The sequence below is a fragment of the Heptranchias perlo genome, chromosome 10 (assembly GCF_035084215.1).
Source record: "Heptranchias perlo isolate sHepPer1 chromosome 10, sHepPer1.hap1, whole genome shotgun sequence".
NCBI classification, from domain to species: Eukaryota; Metazoa; Chordata; class Chondrichthyes; order Hexanchiformes; family Hexanchidae; genus Heptranchias; species Heptranchias perlo.
The window spans coordinates 24,363,988-24,381,877 of record NC_090334.1 but is presented as its reverse complement, the minus strand read 5'-3'; the positions used below and the strand labels follow the sequence as shown (position 1 = coordinate 24,381,877).

General features: G+C 41.6%; 1 protein-coding gene across 2 annotated transcripts in view; it reads right to left on the bottom strand.

Annotated features, from left to right (window-relative positions):
* The window catches only part of zfyve26 (zinc finger, FYVE domain containing 26), a 97,221-nt gene extending 79,588 nt beyond the window's left edge, over positions 1-17,633 (bottom strand). Inside the window, exons 1-8 of one of the 2 annotated variants that reach the window (XM_067991349.1) lie at positions 17,488-17,633; positions 14,186-14,474; positions 8,457-8,535; positions 8,245-8,334; positions 6,684-7,239; positions 5,268-5,398; positions 1,252-1,416; positions 435-523 (exon numbers count right to left, since the gene is read on the bottom strand). In XM_067991349.1, the coding sequence (XP_067847450.1) occupies positions 435-523; positions 1,252-1,416; positions 5,268-5,398; positions 6,684-7,239; positions 8,245-8,334; positions 8,457-8,535; positions 14,186-14,424 (1,349 nt within the window). In that variant the 5' untranslated portion in view covers positions 14,425-14,474; positions 17,488-17,633. Of the gene's footprint in view, positions 1-434; positions 524-1,251; positions 1,417-5,267; positions 5,399-6,683; positions 7,240-8,244; positions 8,335-8,456; positions 8,536-14,185; positions 14,475-17,487 lie in introns of those variants that run through there. The other variant, XM_067991348.1, reaches the window with a different exon arrangement.
* Between the last annotated feature and the right edge of the window lie 257 nt (positions 17,634-17,890).

The following is a 17,890-nucleotide window of genomic DNA, read 5'->3' as shown; positions in this document are numbered from 1 at the left end:
GGGAACAGTTCCACAGCACTACACATGCTCTGGTAAGTCACCCAAGTGGCTAATCTTCAACTGTAGGCCTCGACAGTGAGAGTCAGCAGGATAAATAACCATGGAGGGTACGACAGACAAGGCTCCGGCCCTCACCCAACTTCGTATCAGTTGCATTTTCCAGCACAGGATAGCAGGAATCGTAGTTGATTCCCCTTCCCTACAGTACCCAGCCCCGAGACGCTAAAACTAAATAGATAGTGCTCTTGCTGATATCAGCTAACTCAGCACAGACAATGAATCAAACCTGGGACCGAGAGGATTTATCAACAAATATTAGATTTAATTTTTCTGCAATATGAAAAGAATTACTTCAATGATGCAAAGCTGCAGACTATAACAGACTGTAGTAGAGAGAAATGAGGACAGGAAAATAATTATTTCAAGGTGATTACCTGTTCCGTTTCAAACACCACTCAAGCACCTCAGTGTGAGAGGACAGTCCACTACAGAAGTCTTGGAGTACAACATCACAGCATAACTCCTAAGGGAGGAACACCACAGTACATATGAACAGTGTTACTTATTTACAAAGCTGTGCTATAATGCCTCTTGCAAGCAAATCAATATAAAAGGTAAGGATGCAACATTTTGCCAAACAAAACCACATAGGGGGCAGGATTTTTGGGCAGGAATTTGTAATTTTTTTTTCAAATTTTCATTGAAATGAAGAATATTAGTGGACTTTCTATTTTGCAGTGTCAGCATGAAGAACTTGCAGGCCAGATACAGCACAGCTAGATGCAGAGGAAAGAAAGAAAAGAAAAAGGAAAAGAAAAAAGAATGAACTTGCATTTATATGGCACCTTTCATGACGTCAGGTCATCCAAAAGCACGTTACAGCCAATAAAGTATAGGCACTGTTGTAATGTAAGGAAACACAGCACCCAATTTACGCACAGCAAGGTCATACAAACAGCAATGAGACAAATAATCAAATAATCTGGGTTCTTTAATGACGTTGGTTGAGGGATAAATATTGGCCAGGACACTGGGAGAACTCCCCTGCTCTTCTTCAAATAGTACCATGGGATCCTTTGCATCCACCCGAGAAGAAAGGCAGGGTCTCGGTTTAACATGTCAGCCACGCTTACTTCACGTAGCAATCTTTTTGAACCATTTATGTTATCACCATTAATGAGTAACCATAACTTCATAGTGGTTGTGTAACTGAAGTATTTCGCTACCCATCACCACCAACTTCACTCTTACCTTGCTTTCATGAAGAGTACGTAGTAGAGTCTGAGCTGATTCTAGGCTTTGGCAATAAGTCCACCCCAGCAACACCAAGAGTCGTGCAAAGGGCTTAAACGTCTTCTTTAGCAACTTGCTTAAAGTGCTGTAATCCTCCCGTTTTATTAACTGCAGGGCAGTAACCTACCAAACAAAAATTATAATAAATGAGAATACAAGCAGTGTGTATATAATTCTACATGATCATAAATCTACCTCTCATTTTAGTTTAAAGCCCAATGTCAAATCAAAATAGAAGTTCAATTAGAATGTTAAGATTACACTGCTCTGTAGGTGCTATTCCTATTGAAATTACAGTGCTGCTCTGTTAAGTCTCCAGAGTAGACTATTGAGGGGCCGGGGATTGGGGGGGGGGGGGGGGGTGTGGGAAGAGGGAGAGAGAGGCGTTGGAACTGCACAACTGCCAAAATTAGATTGGTGATGATACTGGCAGTGATTACAAAGCAGTATTGTAATTTTGTTTAGTACCCCTCAAGTGAGAATGTGGGTGCCTGAAAATGAAACACTTGCCCATTTTATGAGCTTACTAACAGTATGAAGCATTCTCAGCATATGAAGTACAACAGAGTCAGCATTAAAGTAAAGGATTAAGACCGCCCTAACTTATTTCAGGTGAAGTAATTCACAAGTTATTTTTTTATACCGTATACAATTTCAATTTTATGGGGATGAGTGCACTCAGTTTTGGGTCAATTTTTGTACTCACAATAGTCATTAACAATTACATCAACTGTCCGCATTTTCAGTGTCACTGATGCACCAAAATCACAGAAGATAATTTAAGTTACAATGCCAAACACAATGCTTTATCAAGAAATGATCTGCAGCAAATTACTTTGCCCAATGTATAATACTATAATTGGTGCTTTGACTGGATGTTACAATATTATACCAGCTTGAATCTGAGGAAGCACCTGCATTGTAAAAAGTGAGGAAATGATACCGAGAGAGAAAATATGATGGAGGGTCAATGGGTGTTTTACTGTAAAAAAAATAAAGACAGGTTGTATTTTAAGATCTGCCTAACAAAACAGAAATTAATTGGGTGCAGACTCTGCACAGGAAACAAAAAGTGATCGCTGTTTATCAGAAGCAAAGCACATGCATCACTGCCCACACAGCAGCTGGTCACCAGTAACGAAGACAAGTGATTCCAGCCTAGAAAGTTACAGCATCCCTTCAGTTATTACTGAAAGTTTATAGACAAACCCTAATCTGAAAGATTGTGACCTTCAGCCTGATTCGTCACTCAGTGTCAGAGCACACTACCACTCTGGTCATTGCTAGACTACACTGCCCTGTCGACCTGTAATTCTTTTACACTTGGCATACAATGAAGCACCATAGTGCTTGGAAACTATGCACATAAAAAGATCCAACAGCCATAATCAACCCAACATCCGGGTCAGCTATTGGCAGATTGGAATCAATCTAATTGCAGCTGAAGTGAAAATTCATCCTTAACCTCAGCAACTGCATGATACCAGTGTAGGCCTCATAAACACAACTTCTGTGAGCCTTCCCTAGAATATTACTTTCAGTTCACATGAGCAAAAATCTGTAATATCCATGCAAGCTGGAAGGTTAAATCGGCAAAACACTCAGTCCCAATAGACTTCATTTTAGTTAAGTTTTGTGCTCAGTTTTTTCCCCTCCTATATTGTTGTAACTGAATAAACATGATGTGGAGATGCCGGTGATGGACTGGGGTTGACAATTGTAAACAATTTTACAACACCAAGTTATAGTCCAGCAATTTTATTTTAAATTCACAAGCTTTCGGAGATTTTCTCCTTCCTCAGGTAAATGTTTACCTGAGGAAGGAGAAAATCTCCGAAAGCTTGTGAATTTAAAATAAAATTGCTGGACTATAACTTGGTGTTGTAAAATTGTTTACAATTGAATAAACATGAAAAGAGAAACTCAGAGCTGGGGTTTCCCTCCAGCTTCTTTCTATACTGGTGTGCTGAAAAGAGTTTAAAACAATCAGAAAAGGTCCTGCAATCCATGTTAGTGAAATCTCCAGCTGGGACATTTATTGTGATGGTGAAAGGGGATAATTTCCAAACCTATATTTTGAGCTTTTCTATCCAGTTGCTGAATACACCAGTACAAGTAACCACATTTCCCACACCTTATTAATCACAATACAAAAAAAATAAGTTTTAAACCTAAAATCAGAATAGGAAAACAACCCTAAATCCTCTTGCTCTGTTGTGAATGTGATGCTCCAACTTGCTGTGGCACAAACACATATTCCACGCTTGTGAAAGTTGCTTCTCTAAAGACTATAATAAAAAAGAGCATTGGTTGGAATGGGAAATCTCCACAGAGCATAATTTGTGCAACTCAATTAGTCATCACAGAAAGCAGCAGCACTGAAATGCATCACTTTCAGTACACTGGTGGTTTTGTTTGTGTAGCCAGTGAGCTTAGAAGTGTGAAGTGATTTCAACACCACTACTTTCTACAGCAAACTCCTTAATGTTGCAAAACATGTCTTCCCTGATCTCCAGACCAAACATTAATGCATTTTTTCTGGGGAAATATTTTTGAGTGGTATTTTATGATCATGAAGATAAGAGGTCATGTATTATAAGAAAGAACGAACTTACATATGAAGACTGCCTCGTCACATCCTTGGGATATCTCTAAGCACTTCAAAACCAATGAATTACAGTTTGAAGTGCAGTCGTTGTTATGTAGACAGTATTTTTTGATGGTATTTATTGAAGGAGGAATGTTGGGGAGGACACTGGGAGAACTCTCCGGTTGACTTACAACTTTTACATCCACCTGAACAGGGAGACAGGGCCTCAATTTAATGTCTCACCCAAAAGACGGCACCTCCAGCAATGTAACAGGCCCTCGGTGCTGCACGGAAGTGTCAACCCAGATTATGTGCTCAAGTCCTGGAGTAAGGCTTGACCCATAATCCTCCGACTCAAAAGCAATAGTGTTACTAACTGAGTCAGCTTGGATTAGATGCAGAGTGCAGTGCCAGCCAACTGTCCAGCCAGTGTGCATCAACCTCAAAAGAGCATCCATACTGCACAAATGTGATATTTCCATTTCCTAGACCAGCCATGTTTTAGGAATATAGAAACAAAGGAATTGCTAGGTGAAAAAAGACCACGGTCCATCAAGTAGGCCTTCCACCATCCTGGTAGTTGCATGGATAATGGAGTTGTCGACTAATCAGAGCAATCAATCTCTATCAATTAGTCCACAACAAACCCAGAAATGACATGAGGAAAACCCCAGTGGTGGAGAGCTTTGGGAACCATGGGTCCAAAGTCACCTGTTCCTCCCAAACATGCTACACTTACCACATTTCTTGTGGCCATCTGATTAAGATTGTTAACTTAGCATCGCATTGAACTGGTTTTTGGAGCACGTTTGTACTGTGAACTCATATCCACTAGGAACTGGCTGAGAATTCCAAAACTCACTTCACTAGAGCCTCTTGCAGCTGGCAGGGAGAGAGGTGTCCAATCCCATCACTGCTCTGGACACCAATCCATATATCACAGGAAAAGGGACAGTGTGTTAATCTATAATGCCACCTAGTCCCCTTTTGTTGCCTTTTCAAAAAAAGTGATGTACATCTGACTCTTCTGTACTAAAAGCATATTTGCACTGTGAAACTTTATTTCACAACAATTCTCTCTTTCTGCCACCACAAAACAAAAAATAAACCTTTTCTGAAGATGAAGATAGCTGCATGAGTCCCTGGTAGCTTTGCTCTCTACTTAAGTTCAGAGTTCTGGGATTTTATAGTTACAAAAATAAATCATTTGTGGGACATGAAAGTTTAAAAAGGCCCCTTTAGGCCAATAAAAGAAACAAGGAGATGAAAAGTACTTGGTGGACATTTCTTAACATGAACTTTATTCCACATTCATCATTGACTAACTCTATTTGACTCAAATACCAAAATCAACATTTCATGTTCCCTCAGTTCCAATACATACCAGAACCTGCTCCAGGAAGTGCTTACTGGTGCTTGTGCTGTAGAAGTAAGCTGCCTTCCAGGCAGGGGGTTCCACAGAGTCTGTAAATAATGCTAGTGTAACCTTTTCAGCTTCTGAAAGTTCAAGAGAAACTGAAAAAAAATCAAGAGAATAAAATTAAAACAAACTTGTAGTGCATATCACACACACACACACACACACACACACACCTGCTCTGAAGCACCTTCCAGTGACAAGCTTGAGAGGGGCATCTAAGATGGCCGTAGCAACTTGCTACAGCAGGTCAACTACCATTGCTGAGCCAGTCCCTCAGGTAGGAGAATGGTGCCCAGCAAGAAGGAAATTAAATACCATTTTTAAATTGGGGACCTGAAGTAATCTGTCTAATACTTCGGATAATTAAAAAATAAATGCTTCAACCTTGGCATCAAACTACATTTCAAGTAATGCTACTCATCAGATATTAATGTGGTTTTTAACCTAGCACCTAGCTAATACAGCGAACCATATGGTTGGGGGGGTCAAAATTCCCTGTTGTCAGGTAGCTCAAGGCCATAAAAACAGGAGTCTGGCGACTAGTTTTAAATCCTTTTTTTCTTCCTTGTGTGGAAGTCCTCACTGTCACTATTACCGTAAATTATTCTGTATATTTTTTAACCAGGTCTTCTTGTTTCCTGTTTTTGGAAGCACAACAGAAGCAGAAACCAAGAGGATTGAGCATATACATGACTATGACTCAAGCCACCAAGTTTAATACGTCCACAGACCTACTGACAAGAATTTTATTTTAAATGGTGGAATCCCACAGTGAGCTGGATAGTGAGGATGACAGCTGCGGTCAATGTGTGGAGCAGCTGCCATTGTGGGAAAAAAAAGATTTTGCCTGGTGTGGAACTGAGCAATACAGACCAAATAAGTCCCAAGTTAAATCCTTGGTCCATGCTGAGTTACTTCATCTTAGTCAGGATGTCAATAAGCGTGTTAACATTGGCCCTGGACTAGAGAGAAGTTTGAAATGAAAAGTCAGCCAAGTGTTCCACATGTCCTCAGTGAACGTCTGCTGCTGGAAAAGTGTGCACGTGGATACTGTTTGATGCCAGGATTGGGCTTGCTCGTCATACATTCATAATCTAATAGCACCCAACGTCCAGGCTCATTCACAAAGAATAGCCATCTGGGCAAAGCACAGGAGAGCTGCTAGCACCTGCATCCCAGTACAAGTCACTGCATTCAGGAAAGGAAGGGCAAAATGGTGGTGGGGGGGGGGATTAACTTGAAAATAAAAGAATGACTCAAGTATCTGTAAACTATTAGTTTGAAAATGAATAAAGGAAACCAAAACACAATTCTTTCTTTCTATTACTAGAAAGGAAGGTGGGCGCCTGAAGGAAGATGAAAGGACAAGCCGCTGGTTACCTCTTTCAGGTGAGATTTGTGCTAGTAGCTTCTCTTTTCTCTTCTCGATGGATACAGTGCTGTACAAACTGATCAGAGTCTGGTTTGGATTTCTAAGCATAAAGCCGACTAAGCGCTCCTCACTCAGTCCGTATTCTGTTGCACAGCAAGCATCATAGAGTTCCTCACACAACTGTCGGATTTCACAGGCCTGTCTTTCCACATTGAAAGTAAGCACAGAAACAACAGAATATATTTGGTTTGTGGTCCACTCATGCATATCCATGACAGATCCATTCTTGGCCATTCCCTGGCAAGCCTCCTTCAGGGAACATAGAGCATCCCGCAGAAAGTCAACAAATAGCTTCTGTAGCGTGTGATTGTATTCCACAGCAGAACTGTTGCAGTTTTCTACCAGTAAGTAAGCAACCACAGCCTGCACAAGCTGAGGGCTACTGGACAAAAGGTTCCATAAAGAAGAAAATGCCTCGGGACTTAGTTTATAGGCGCTGAAATCCACTTGCTTCTCAATCACCAGATCAGGGTTATGACAGTTTAAAAAAATATCATGGAGCTCCTGTACAGAAAATATAATAGATCATTAGCATCACAGAATATCCAGTTCTGCCATTACTAACAAAATCAAACATGAACCCATGAATATTACTGAAAGTTCAACACATTCAAATGTTCTGAGGAACGTTATTATTACTTGATTTCACAATAAGGAGGCCACATACCACTTGGATAATAAGAGTCTAAATGGGATAGAGGAGCAAAGAGGTCTAGGGGTACAGATACGCAAATCACTAAAAATAGTGACGCAGGTTAATAAGGCCATAAAAAAGGCAAATCAAACACTGGGGTTCATTTCTAGAGGGATAGGATTTGTATAGAACCTTGGTTAGACCACACTTGGAGCATTGTGCACAGTTCTGGTCTCCATATTGTAGAAAGGATATAGAGGCATTGGGGAAGGTCTAAAAAAGATTCACAAGGATGATACCAGAACTGAGAGATTATACATATCACGAAAGACTGAACAGGCTGATGCTCTTTATCTAGAAAAGAGAAGGCTGAGGGGTGACCTGATGGAGATCTTTAAGATAATGAAAGGGTTCGATAGGGTAGACGTAGAGAAAATGTTTCCACTTGTGAGAGTGTCCAAAACTGGAGGTCATAAACATAAAATAGACACTAATAAATCCAATTAGGGAATTCAGGAGAAACGACTTTACCCAGAGAGTGGTAAGATTGTGGAACGCACAACCACAAGGAGTAGTTGAGGCGACTAGCATTGATACATTTAAGGGGAAGCTAGATATGCACATGAGGGAGAAAGGAATTAGAAGGGTATGGTGATAGGGTTAGATGAAGTAGGGAGGGAGGAGGCTTGAGTGGAGTATAAACGCCGGTAAAGGCCAGTTGGGCTGAATGGCCTGTTTCTGTGCCGTAGTTTTGATGTAACTCGATGTAAATTAAATAGCATTAAACTACACGAGAATTTCAATAATAGTTGCTAACAGTCTCAGTTTTAAAAAAAAGTGTCACTGAAATAATTTAAATAGAACATATATATCACCTTTATTACATCTTGCGAGATCTGTGGCTGTAGCTGCTCCAGTAGCAAAAAGAATTCAATCTCGCGCCTAACAAATGGTGGAAGCGATATCTGGTACCAAAAATGGCTATGTTAGATTCCAAAGAATTAGACAACTGGAAATGAATGGAAAACTTTAATATGAGCATTAACAATATCCACAGAACCACTGAGTGCATGAAGTGCCCATTTACCTGATCGTGTGACCACCACAATTCTAGCTCCAGTAGCCACAACCAGGCAAGTCGATGAGGACTAGAAGCCGACTCCCACCTGCACACAAACAACTGGTCAGAAATCATCAGAGTCAAATTTTAAAAGTCAATGGAAAATTAAATGTGCTTAAGTTTTTAAAAAAAAAACTACAGCACCTGTGAGAGTTGGAACATTTTCTTCAAATCAGTCTTGAAATATTTAGTGTTCTGAAGAGTGGAGAAACCAAAAATATACAGCAGCTCATGAAATGGCTTCTTTTGCACTCCCTTTATGGATCTGCAAGTTTATCCAGTGAGTAGCTAAGCCATTTAGACCAGGAAGATCTCAAGGCTGACCTGAGTTAGCCAATCAAAATGGTCTCAGCACCCCTGGGTTTGGGAGGGCAACTAGAGTTCTGATCACTGTTCAGTGAGCTCTACTGGAAGTGTGCATGAATATATATTGGCTGAGAAGAGGATTACATGTGGTCTGTGCTGGCCCCTGCAATTGAAAGCCTACCAAGACCTACTGTCAAAGGTGGCCACTTGGATGAGGTACCAAAGACTGCCCATCATCTGTGGAACCATACTAAAGCAAGAAATCAATAATTTCAGGAAAGGAGGAGGGGAGAAAGCATTTTTCAGGAGGAAGAAAAGGGAATTATATAGTTCATTGCACAGAAATTTAAGGACAGAACACCGTGCCCCAACAGTCCTTGATGCAGCATTTTGATACTCCAATGTACTAACCTACTGGACTACCCGATGGTGAAGCTTTGCCCAGTGAGATGGTGTTGAAATTTATAGAAACCATCTTTAATCACTACATGGTGTTAACCACATTATTCAAAAGCTGCTAAAGGTATTATGAATTGTGGGAGCATTCTGTATCTTATAGTCATATTTTCAGTTCCTTTGTGACCAAAGCTATCAAGCGAAGTGACCTGTGATCATGTGCCTGCTGATGTACAAGTTTACTTCAGTAGATTGCTATTTCCCAACAATCTACTAAAACAAACTATGTTTTTGTATACAAACAGGAACAAGATGCCAATTCAGTACGACCAAAGCTATCATGTCAGAAGGAACTGAAAGTGTAATAAACAGACACACAATGCTTCTTTAAATCATATGAAATAGATAGCACTGCAAAGGAAGTTATTAGCAGCAATTCCATGGCCAAGGTTTTAGATGAGTTAGCTATGAAAGCTACGCCATAGATGCTTTCATACAGGGAGCACTGTAAAAGGCTTCAGGAAGACATAGGCATATGGGCAGATGCAATTTAGTAATAGATAAGAGGTAATGGATTTTAGGAGAAAACACAAAGCAAGGAATGGCAGTTGACATTTTGGGTAGGGACACCTCATCAGAATTCATTTCTGATGAAAGGTCCATACCCGAAACATCAACTGGTCTGTTCTTTCCATCAATGCTGCCTGACCAAACTGCCCTGCCATCTTCAAAGAATTGTGCACATATAACCCCAGCTCTCTCTGTTCCTGCACCCCTTTTAGAATTGTACCCTTTAGTTTATATTGCCATGATTGAATCTGCCTCCACCACCCCCTCTGGTAGTGCATTCCAGATCCTAACCACTCGCTGTGTAAAAAAGTTTTTCCTCATGTCGCCTTTGGTTCTTTTGCCAATCACCTTAAATCGATGTCCTCTGGCTTTTGACCCTTCTGCCAATGGGAACAGTTTCTCTCTATCCAGACCCTTCATGATTTTGAATACCTCTATCAACCTCTCTGCTCTAAGGAGAACAACCCCAGCTTCTCCAGTCTATCCATGTAACTGAAGTCCCTCATCCCTGGAACCATTCTAGTAAATCTCTTCTGCACCCTCTCTAAGGCCTTCACATCCTTCCGAAAGAGCGGTGCCCAGAACTGGACGCAATACTCCAGTTGTGGCCAAACCAGTGTTTTATAAAGGTTCATCATAACTTCCTTGCTTTTGTACTCTATGCCTCTATTTACAAAGCCCAGGATCCTATATGCTTTTTTAACCGCTTTCTCAAACTGCCCTGCCACCTTCAAAGAATTGTGCACATATAACCCTAGCTCTCTCTGTTCCTGCACCCCTTTTAGAATTGGGCCCTTTAGTTTATATTGCCTCTCCTCGTTCTTCCTACCAAAATGTATCATTTTGCACTTCTGAGTTAAATTTAATCTGCCATGTGTCTACCCATTCCACAGTCTATCTATGTCCTCTTGAAGTCCTCACTGCTCACTACACTCACCTGCAAATTTTGAAATTGTGCCTTGTACACCCAAGTCCAAGTCATTAATATAGGCCAAGCAAAGCAGTGGTCCAAGTACCGACCCCTGGGGAACACTACCGTATACCTCCCTCCAGTCCGAAAAACAACCGTTCACCACTACTCTGTGTTTCCTGTCACTTAGCCAATTTCGTATCCATGCTGCCACCACCCCTTTTATTCCATGGGCTTCAATTTTGACGACAAGCCTATTATGTGGCACTTTATCAAATGCCTTTTGGAAGTCCATGGACACAGCAACCGCATTGCCCTCATCGACCCTCTCTGTTACCTCATCATAAAACTCAATCAAGTTAGTTAAACACGATTTGCCTTTAACAAATCCGTGCTAGCTTTTCTTAATTAATCCACAATTGTCCAAGTGACTATTAACTTTGTCCCGAATTATCGTTTCTAAAAGTTTCCCCACCACCAAGGTTAAATTGACTGGCCTGTAGTTGCTGGGTTTATCCTTACACCCTTTTTTGAACAAGGGTGTAACATTTGCAATTCTCCAGTCCCCTGGCACCACCCCTGTATCTAAGGATGTTTGGAAGATTATGGCCAGTACCTCCACAATTTCCACCATTGCTTCCCTCAGCAACTTAGGATGCATCCCATTCGGACCGGGTGACTTATCTACTTTAAGTACAGCTAGCCTTTCTAATACCTCCTCTATCAATTTTTGGCCCATCCAATATCTCAACTACCTCTTCTTTTACTATGACTTTGGCAGCAGCTTCTTCTTTGGTAAAGACAGAAGCAAAGTACCCATTTAGTACCTCAGCCATGCTCTTTGCCTCCATGCATAGATCTCCTTTTTGGTCCCTAATCGGTCACACCCCTCCTCTTACTACCCGTTTACCGTTTATATGCCTATAGAAGACTTTTATGTTAGCCGCCAGTCTATTCTCATACTCTCTCTTTGCCCCTCTAATTTTCTTTTTCACTTCCCCTCTGAACTTTCTATATTCAGCCTGGTTCTCACTTATATTATCAACCTGACATCTGTCATCCACCCCTTTTTTCTGCTTCATCTTACTCTCCATCTCTTGTGTCATCCAGGGAGCTCTGGCTTTCATTGCCCTACCTTTCCCCCTCGTGGGAATGTACCTAGACTGTACCCGAACCATCTCCTCTTTAAAGGCCAGTCACTGTTCAATTACAATTTTGCCTGACGATCTTTGATTCCAATTTACCCAGGCCAGGTCCATTCTCATCCCGCTGAAATTGGCCCTCCTCCAACTGAGTATTTTTACTCTAGATTGCTCCATGTCCTTTTCCATAGCTAATCTAAACCTTATGATACTATGATCGCTGTTCCCTAAATGCTCCCCCACAGACACTTGCTCCACTTGGCCCACCTCATTCCTAAGAACCAGATCCAGCAATGTCGTCTTCCTCACTGGGCCGGAAACGTACTGGTCAAGAAAGTTCTCCTGAACACATTTCAAAAATTCCTCCCCCTCTTTTGCCCTTTATACTATTACTATCCCAGTCTATATTAGGATAGTTGAAGTCCCCCATTATCACTACTCTATGGCTCTTGCACCTCTCTGTAATTTCCCTGCAAATTTGCTTCTCTACATCCGCTTGATTGGCACCCCATCCACCACCTTAAACATTCACTCCCTTCACCACCGGCGCATCGTGGCTGCAGTGTGTACCATCTACAGGACGCACAGCAGCAACTCACCAAGGCTTCTTTGACAGCACCTCCCAAACCCGCGACCTCTACCATCTAGAAGGACAAGGGCAGCAGGCACATGGGAACACCACCACCTGCACGTTCCCCTCCAAGACACACACTATCCTGACTTGGAAATATATCGCCGTTCCTTCATCGTCGCTGGGTCAAAATCCTGGAATTCCCTACCTAACTGCACTGTGGGAGAACCTCCACCACATGGACTGCAGCAGTTCAAGAAGACGGCTCACCACTACCTTCTCAAGGGCAATCAGGAATAGGCAATAAATGCTGGCCTTGCCAGCGACGCCACATCCCATGAACGAATAAAATAAAATCCTTCCCACTGGTTGGCGGCCTATAGAATATACCAGTGGTGTAATGGCACCGCTACTGTTTCTTAACTCCAACCAAATAGATTCTGTCCTTGACCCCTCAAGAACATCCTCTCTCTTCAGCACTGCAATATTCTCCTTAATCAATACCGCCACACCCCCTCATTTTTTTTCCTTCCCTATCTTTCCTGAACACCTTGTATCCAGGAATATTTAGTACCCAATCCTGCCCTATTTTGAGCCAAGCGTCTGTTATCGCCTCGACATCATATTCCCATGTGGCTAATTGCGCTTGCAGCTCATCAACCTTGTTTACTACGCTTCATGCGTTTACACACATGTACTGTAAACCTATCTTAGACGTTCTTGTATTCTCTCTTAGTCTGATCCCACCTAATACCCTACTATTTCTTACTGCATGGTTGTCCAGGACACGGGAAACGTGGACATAAATCCATAAAAAATGCCTATAGTGCTCTTAGTTTTATAAATGGAGCATAAAGTACAAGAGTAAATAATTAATAATGAATTTATACAAGACATTGGTTCGACCACAGTTGTTAGAGGACTGTGTGTAGTTTTGGGCACCGCATTTTCGAAAGGACATTAAGGCCAGAGAGAGTATCTACAATGTAAATTCCCCAGAATGATTCCAAAGATGAGAAACTAGAGTTATGAGGAGAGATTTGAGGTACTAGAACTCTTTCCAATGGAGCAGAGAAGGCTGAAGAGAGATTCATTAGAGGTTTTTTAAATTAAGAAAAGTTTTTCTTGAGTATCTGGGAAAAGGCTATTTCCTCTGCTTTGAAGTCAGTGATTAGGGTCATCAATGTAAGATTATCACTGAGAGTGAGGAGAAAGGTTAGAAGAAATCTCTTTGCTCAGAACTTTGGAAGAGCTCAGAATGTTTTGCCACAGGGCATACTCCAGAACTAGGGGCATAGTCTCAGGATAAAGAGTTGGCCATTTAAGACTGAGATGAGGAGGAATTTCTTCACTCAGAGGGTTGTGAATCTTTGGAATTCTCTACCCCAGAGGGCTGTGGATGCAGAGTCGTTGAGTATATTCAAGGCTAAGATGGATCGATTTTTGGGGTCTAGGGGAATCAAGGGAAATGGGGATCAGGCCGGAAAGTGGAGTTGAGGTCGAAGATCAGCCATGATCTTACTGAATGGCGGAGCAGGCTCGAGGAGCCCTATGGCCTACTCCTGCTCCTAATTCTTATGTTCGTATGTAGGGCATGGTTGAGAACATGGGCATGGTTTAAGGAAAAATTGTATAAATATATAGAGCAGAGAAAGGTACAAGGCCATGGGAAGAGATTGGACAGTGGGATCAGTTTTGGATTGCTCTAGCTTAGAGCCGACACAGACACAATGAGCTGAATGGCCTTCTCTGTGCTGTAAACTTCTATGGTCCTATAAGCTTCTCCAATTGAAGTACTTGCCTTAGCTTGTATGGACAGACAACGATTGCCTGAAGGATTTCCTTCACTTGTTCTGCACCACCTCCTTGCCATTGCCTTAATTGAGGTATACAGGCTTGTGCCAAGGCCCACTGTCCTCGCCGCAAGTGCTCGCAGAAGAACACAAACAGCCTCTCCAACGAGTCCTTTTCCTCTCTCCCAAATGGATGCATTTTTGCAGACTTCATCCCAGTGGCCAGGTACAATGAAGATGCTTCCATAGCAACGATATTCTGTACTACAGGCTAATAAACCACTTAAGATACATTGCCTGCAAATAAGAAAATGATACATCAGGAAACTGAACCTATTTGTACTTGCACGATAGTACAGCATTATAAAGCAGAAGTGGATTATAGTTTAAGCACAAAGGAATTTTTTGGCATAAATTTTGCATTTCAGTTTTTGTTTGCTCCATTCTACATAATACTCCATTCTCCAGCTAAAATGGCAGATAAATTATATGCACCCTGTTAAAGTTGTGCACTGCAGCAAGAGCCCACCCAGAGACTATGGGCTCTAAATTTCCAAAATGTAAAACAGAAAAATGACTGTTTTTCTCCGTAATTAAACACCACTATTGAAATTGCGAAAAACACATCTTTGAGATGAGATTTGTGACAATACAATTTCATTAGCAGGCCATTAATTAAGAAGGAATTTCATGCCCAGATGTGTGAAAGTTTCAGTTGTTCTAACAATAACCAGTGCTGATCTGGACCAGAGAGATGTATAATTTTATTTTAGTGGGAGTCCACCAGGCAAGGAGAGCACCTATGCAATGGCATTCCATGTTTCAACATTCTACCAGCATCAAAACCCTCAAACACAATATTTAGTTATGAGACAAGAGTAAAGCTACAGGAACAATTCACATTTCCGTGCACTTGTAGGCCATGTTTACCATGCAGAGCTTCAAGTAAATGCAGTTGCAATGTAAGCATGTAAAAAAAGTGTGGATAAAACGCAACTGAAAATGTGAGTGCCGAGGAAGATGGAAAAATGTAACAGAGATTCAGAATTGGACCCAGACTGACAACTAATAGAATCATAGAATCTTACAGCACAGAAGGCGGCCATTTAGCCCATCGTCCCTGTGCCGGCTTTTTGAAAGAACTATCCAATTAGTCCCACACCCTCACTCTTTCCCCATTGCCCTGCAGAAGACTCCAGAAAAGACTGTCAACATTCATCAATGTCAGTATCACTGATCTAAATCCTCATATTGAGCTCTTTATCTTTTGCATTGAATTGAAACAAGGGAATTAACCATAATGTTGTCAAAACAATAAAAGCATTATGTTACAGGTACTGATCTCACATGATATTTTTAAGTATGATCTGCAGCCAGCAGATCAGTTATGCTGCTAGTTGCACTCTCTTCAGTGACAGCCCAACTGCATACAAACTTGACTGTAATTTAAATTTTAATGTCACGAGTGTGTTAAAAACATTGAAAATTAGGTCTCAAAGTTCTACACTGATTTTAGGCTTTGCATCAGATTCCAGATATACCACAGAAATACTGGTGTTTAGCCCATTTGGTCCAAGACTACAGCTCAAAGATCATTTCACATCTCTTAGCTTTAGTGCAGTTGGAAATCAGATCACTAAAATGACACCAGAGTTACGCTGCCATTTTTTTGTCAATGCAGATCTAAAATTGTTTTGCATCAACACATTATAACAGCTGCATAATGATGTAATAAAAACTATAAAAACATACCACAGACCAAGAAAACTTCTCAATATTGCTGAGCAGACAATCAGAGGCAAAAATTATGCCAGATTGTCATGTGTTGGACAAAACTCCAGACTGCTGCCACTGCCCACAGAGTTTTCATTTCTCTCAAGGTTGTGCTCCCTAGCTTTTTCATAAATCAGTTCCCCAATTTTTCATACCAACAGTGAGGTGTTAAAATCAAATGCTTAATTAGATTACCCCACACATATTCAGTAGATTGGTTTTGATCTTAATGAAAATTCTGGGGCATTCAAATTTAACAGAATTTAAGAACTTGCTGATTCAAATATTCTGGGTGTCATAGTGAATTTTCCCATTAAGTGTTATCACAAACTCACCGCATAAACTGAAAGCTGAGTCCCTCCAAGTTCTGCTGTGTAAAACACCCAGATTATGCTCAGATCAACTTTTGGGAATTGTTTCTTGAACAGGACAACTTAAGGAAATTTTACTGAGTAACCAACAGCTAAATCATAAATTTGCCATAGCCTCCAAATGAAGTAATTGCAAAATGTCCACACAAATACTGTGCACAGGTCATAGTGTTAATATAAACAATTGTAAACAATTTTACAACACCAAGTTATAGTCCAGCAATTTTATTTTAAATTCACAAGCTTTCGGAGGCTACCTCCTTCCTCAGGTGATCACATCGTTCACCTGAGGAAGGAGGTAGCCTCCGAAAGCTTATGAATTTAAAATAAAATTGCTGGACTATAACTTGGTGTTGTAAAATTGTTTACAATTGTCAACCCCAGTCCATCACCGGCATCTCCACATCATTAATATAAACAGTCAGATTATCTGTTTAGCTGTCAATCTCAGTACACTATTTGAAATCAGGTGGATGAAAAGCCCATAGTTTGGCTCAAAAAAAATAAGGCGTCATCTGATTTCAGCTGGGATAGCAATAGCATTACAATTGGCCTCAAATGTCTAGGGATGTGGGGGAGGCAGGGTGCCCAGTCCTGATCACTATCCAGTGACTCCTGCTAAAATAATGCACTGTGTATGCAGGCGATAAGTGAAGACAGAATTGGAATCAGCTGAGCTGTCCTTCACAGTCAATTAGCCTGCCAACATGCATTGTCTGGCTATTCTGGTAAAGTCCTGAATCAACACTGGAACTGTACCCCAAAGAGCCAATACATTCAGGAGGGGAGAAGTGGGACAGTCAGAACAGATCCAAATTTGCTCCAAAGGTTGAAGCTTCAACATCCATTCAAGTTTAAAGTTATTGGGGACCAAGGTAATTGTGTGAAAGGAGAGCTATATTTGCAAACACACTTAGATTTGGGTCTTTATTTTATAACAATTTATTTACGTGACTGAGTAGTGATATTTACCCACTCACACTATGTATGCGTGTTACAGCTCTTGTTAAACAGCCACAGGCCTGGGACTTGAGTGCATTCCCAGACAAAAGGCGACGAGCGAGGCCCCGGTCTGCACTAACACCGACTCCATTCCCTCTCCTGTCTCCTCAGAAATGCTCCCTGCCCATCACGACTGAGCCAGTTTCAGTTCCGAAAAGCCTTACTTTATGTCACTCAGTATGACAGAAAGGCTCCGCCGGCTTCCCACCTCTCCGGACGCTCGTTTAAAAGGGCCGTCACTGCGAGACAGGCTCCGGCTAATGGTCGCTCACCCTCGGCCTCGCCAATATCTCCTCACTCACTCCACTCCACTCCACTCACCCGCCATGGCCGCGCGTCACGTGACACCGCCCCGGTCACCTGATCCGCTTCCATCCCGGGTCACAAGTCACAGCTTCCTGCCGCGTATCCATGGGAACCGGATCAGCGCAAGGCCCGCGTGTTGGTGCTGCAGAGGAAAGTAATGCGCCTTGTTAATCATTGGGAGTCACAGGCGCTCAAGCTGGGGGCTTTATCCAATTTTACTCTTTGGGTGGGGTTTCTAGATTTCTCCCAACTCTTTACTTG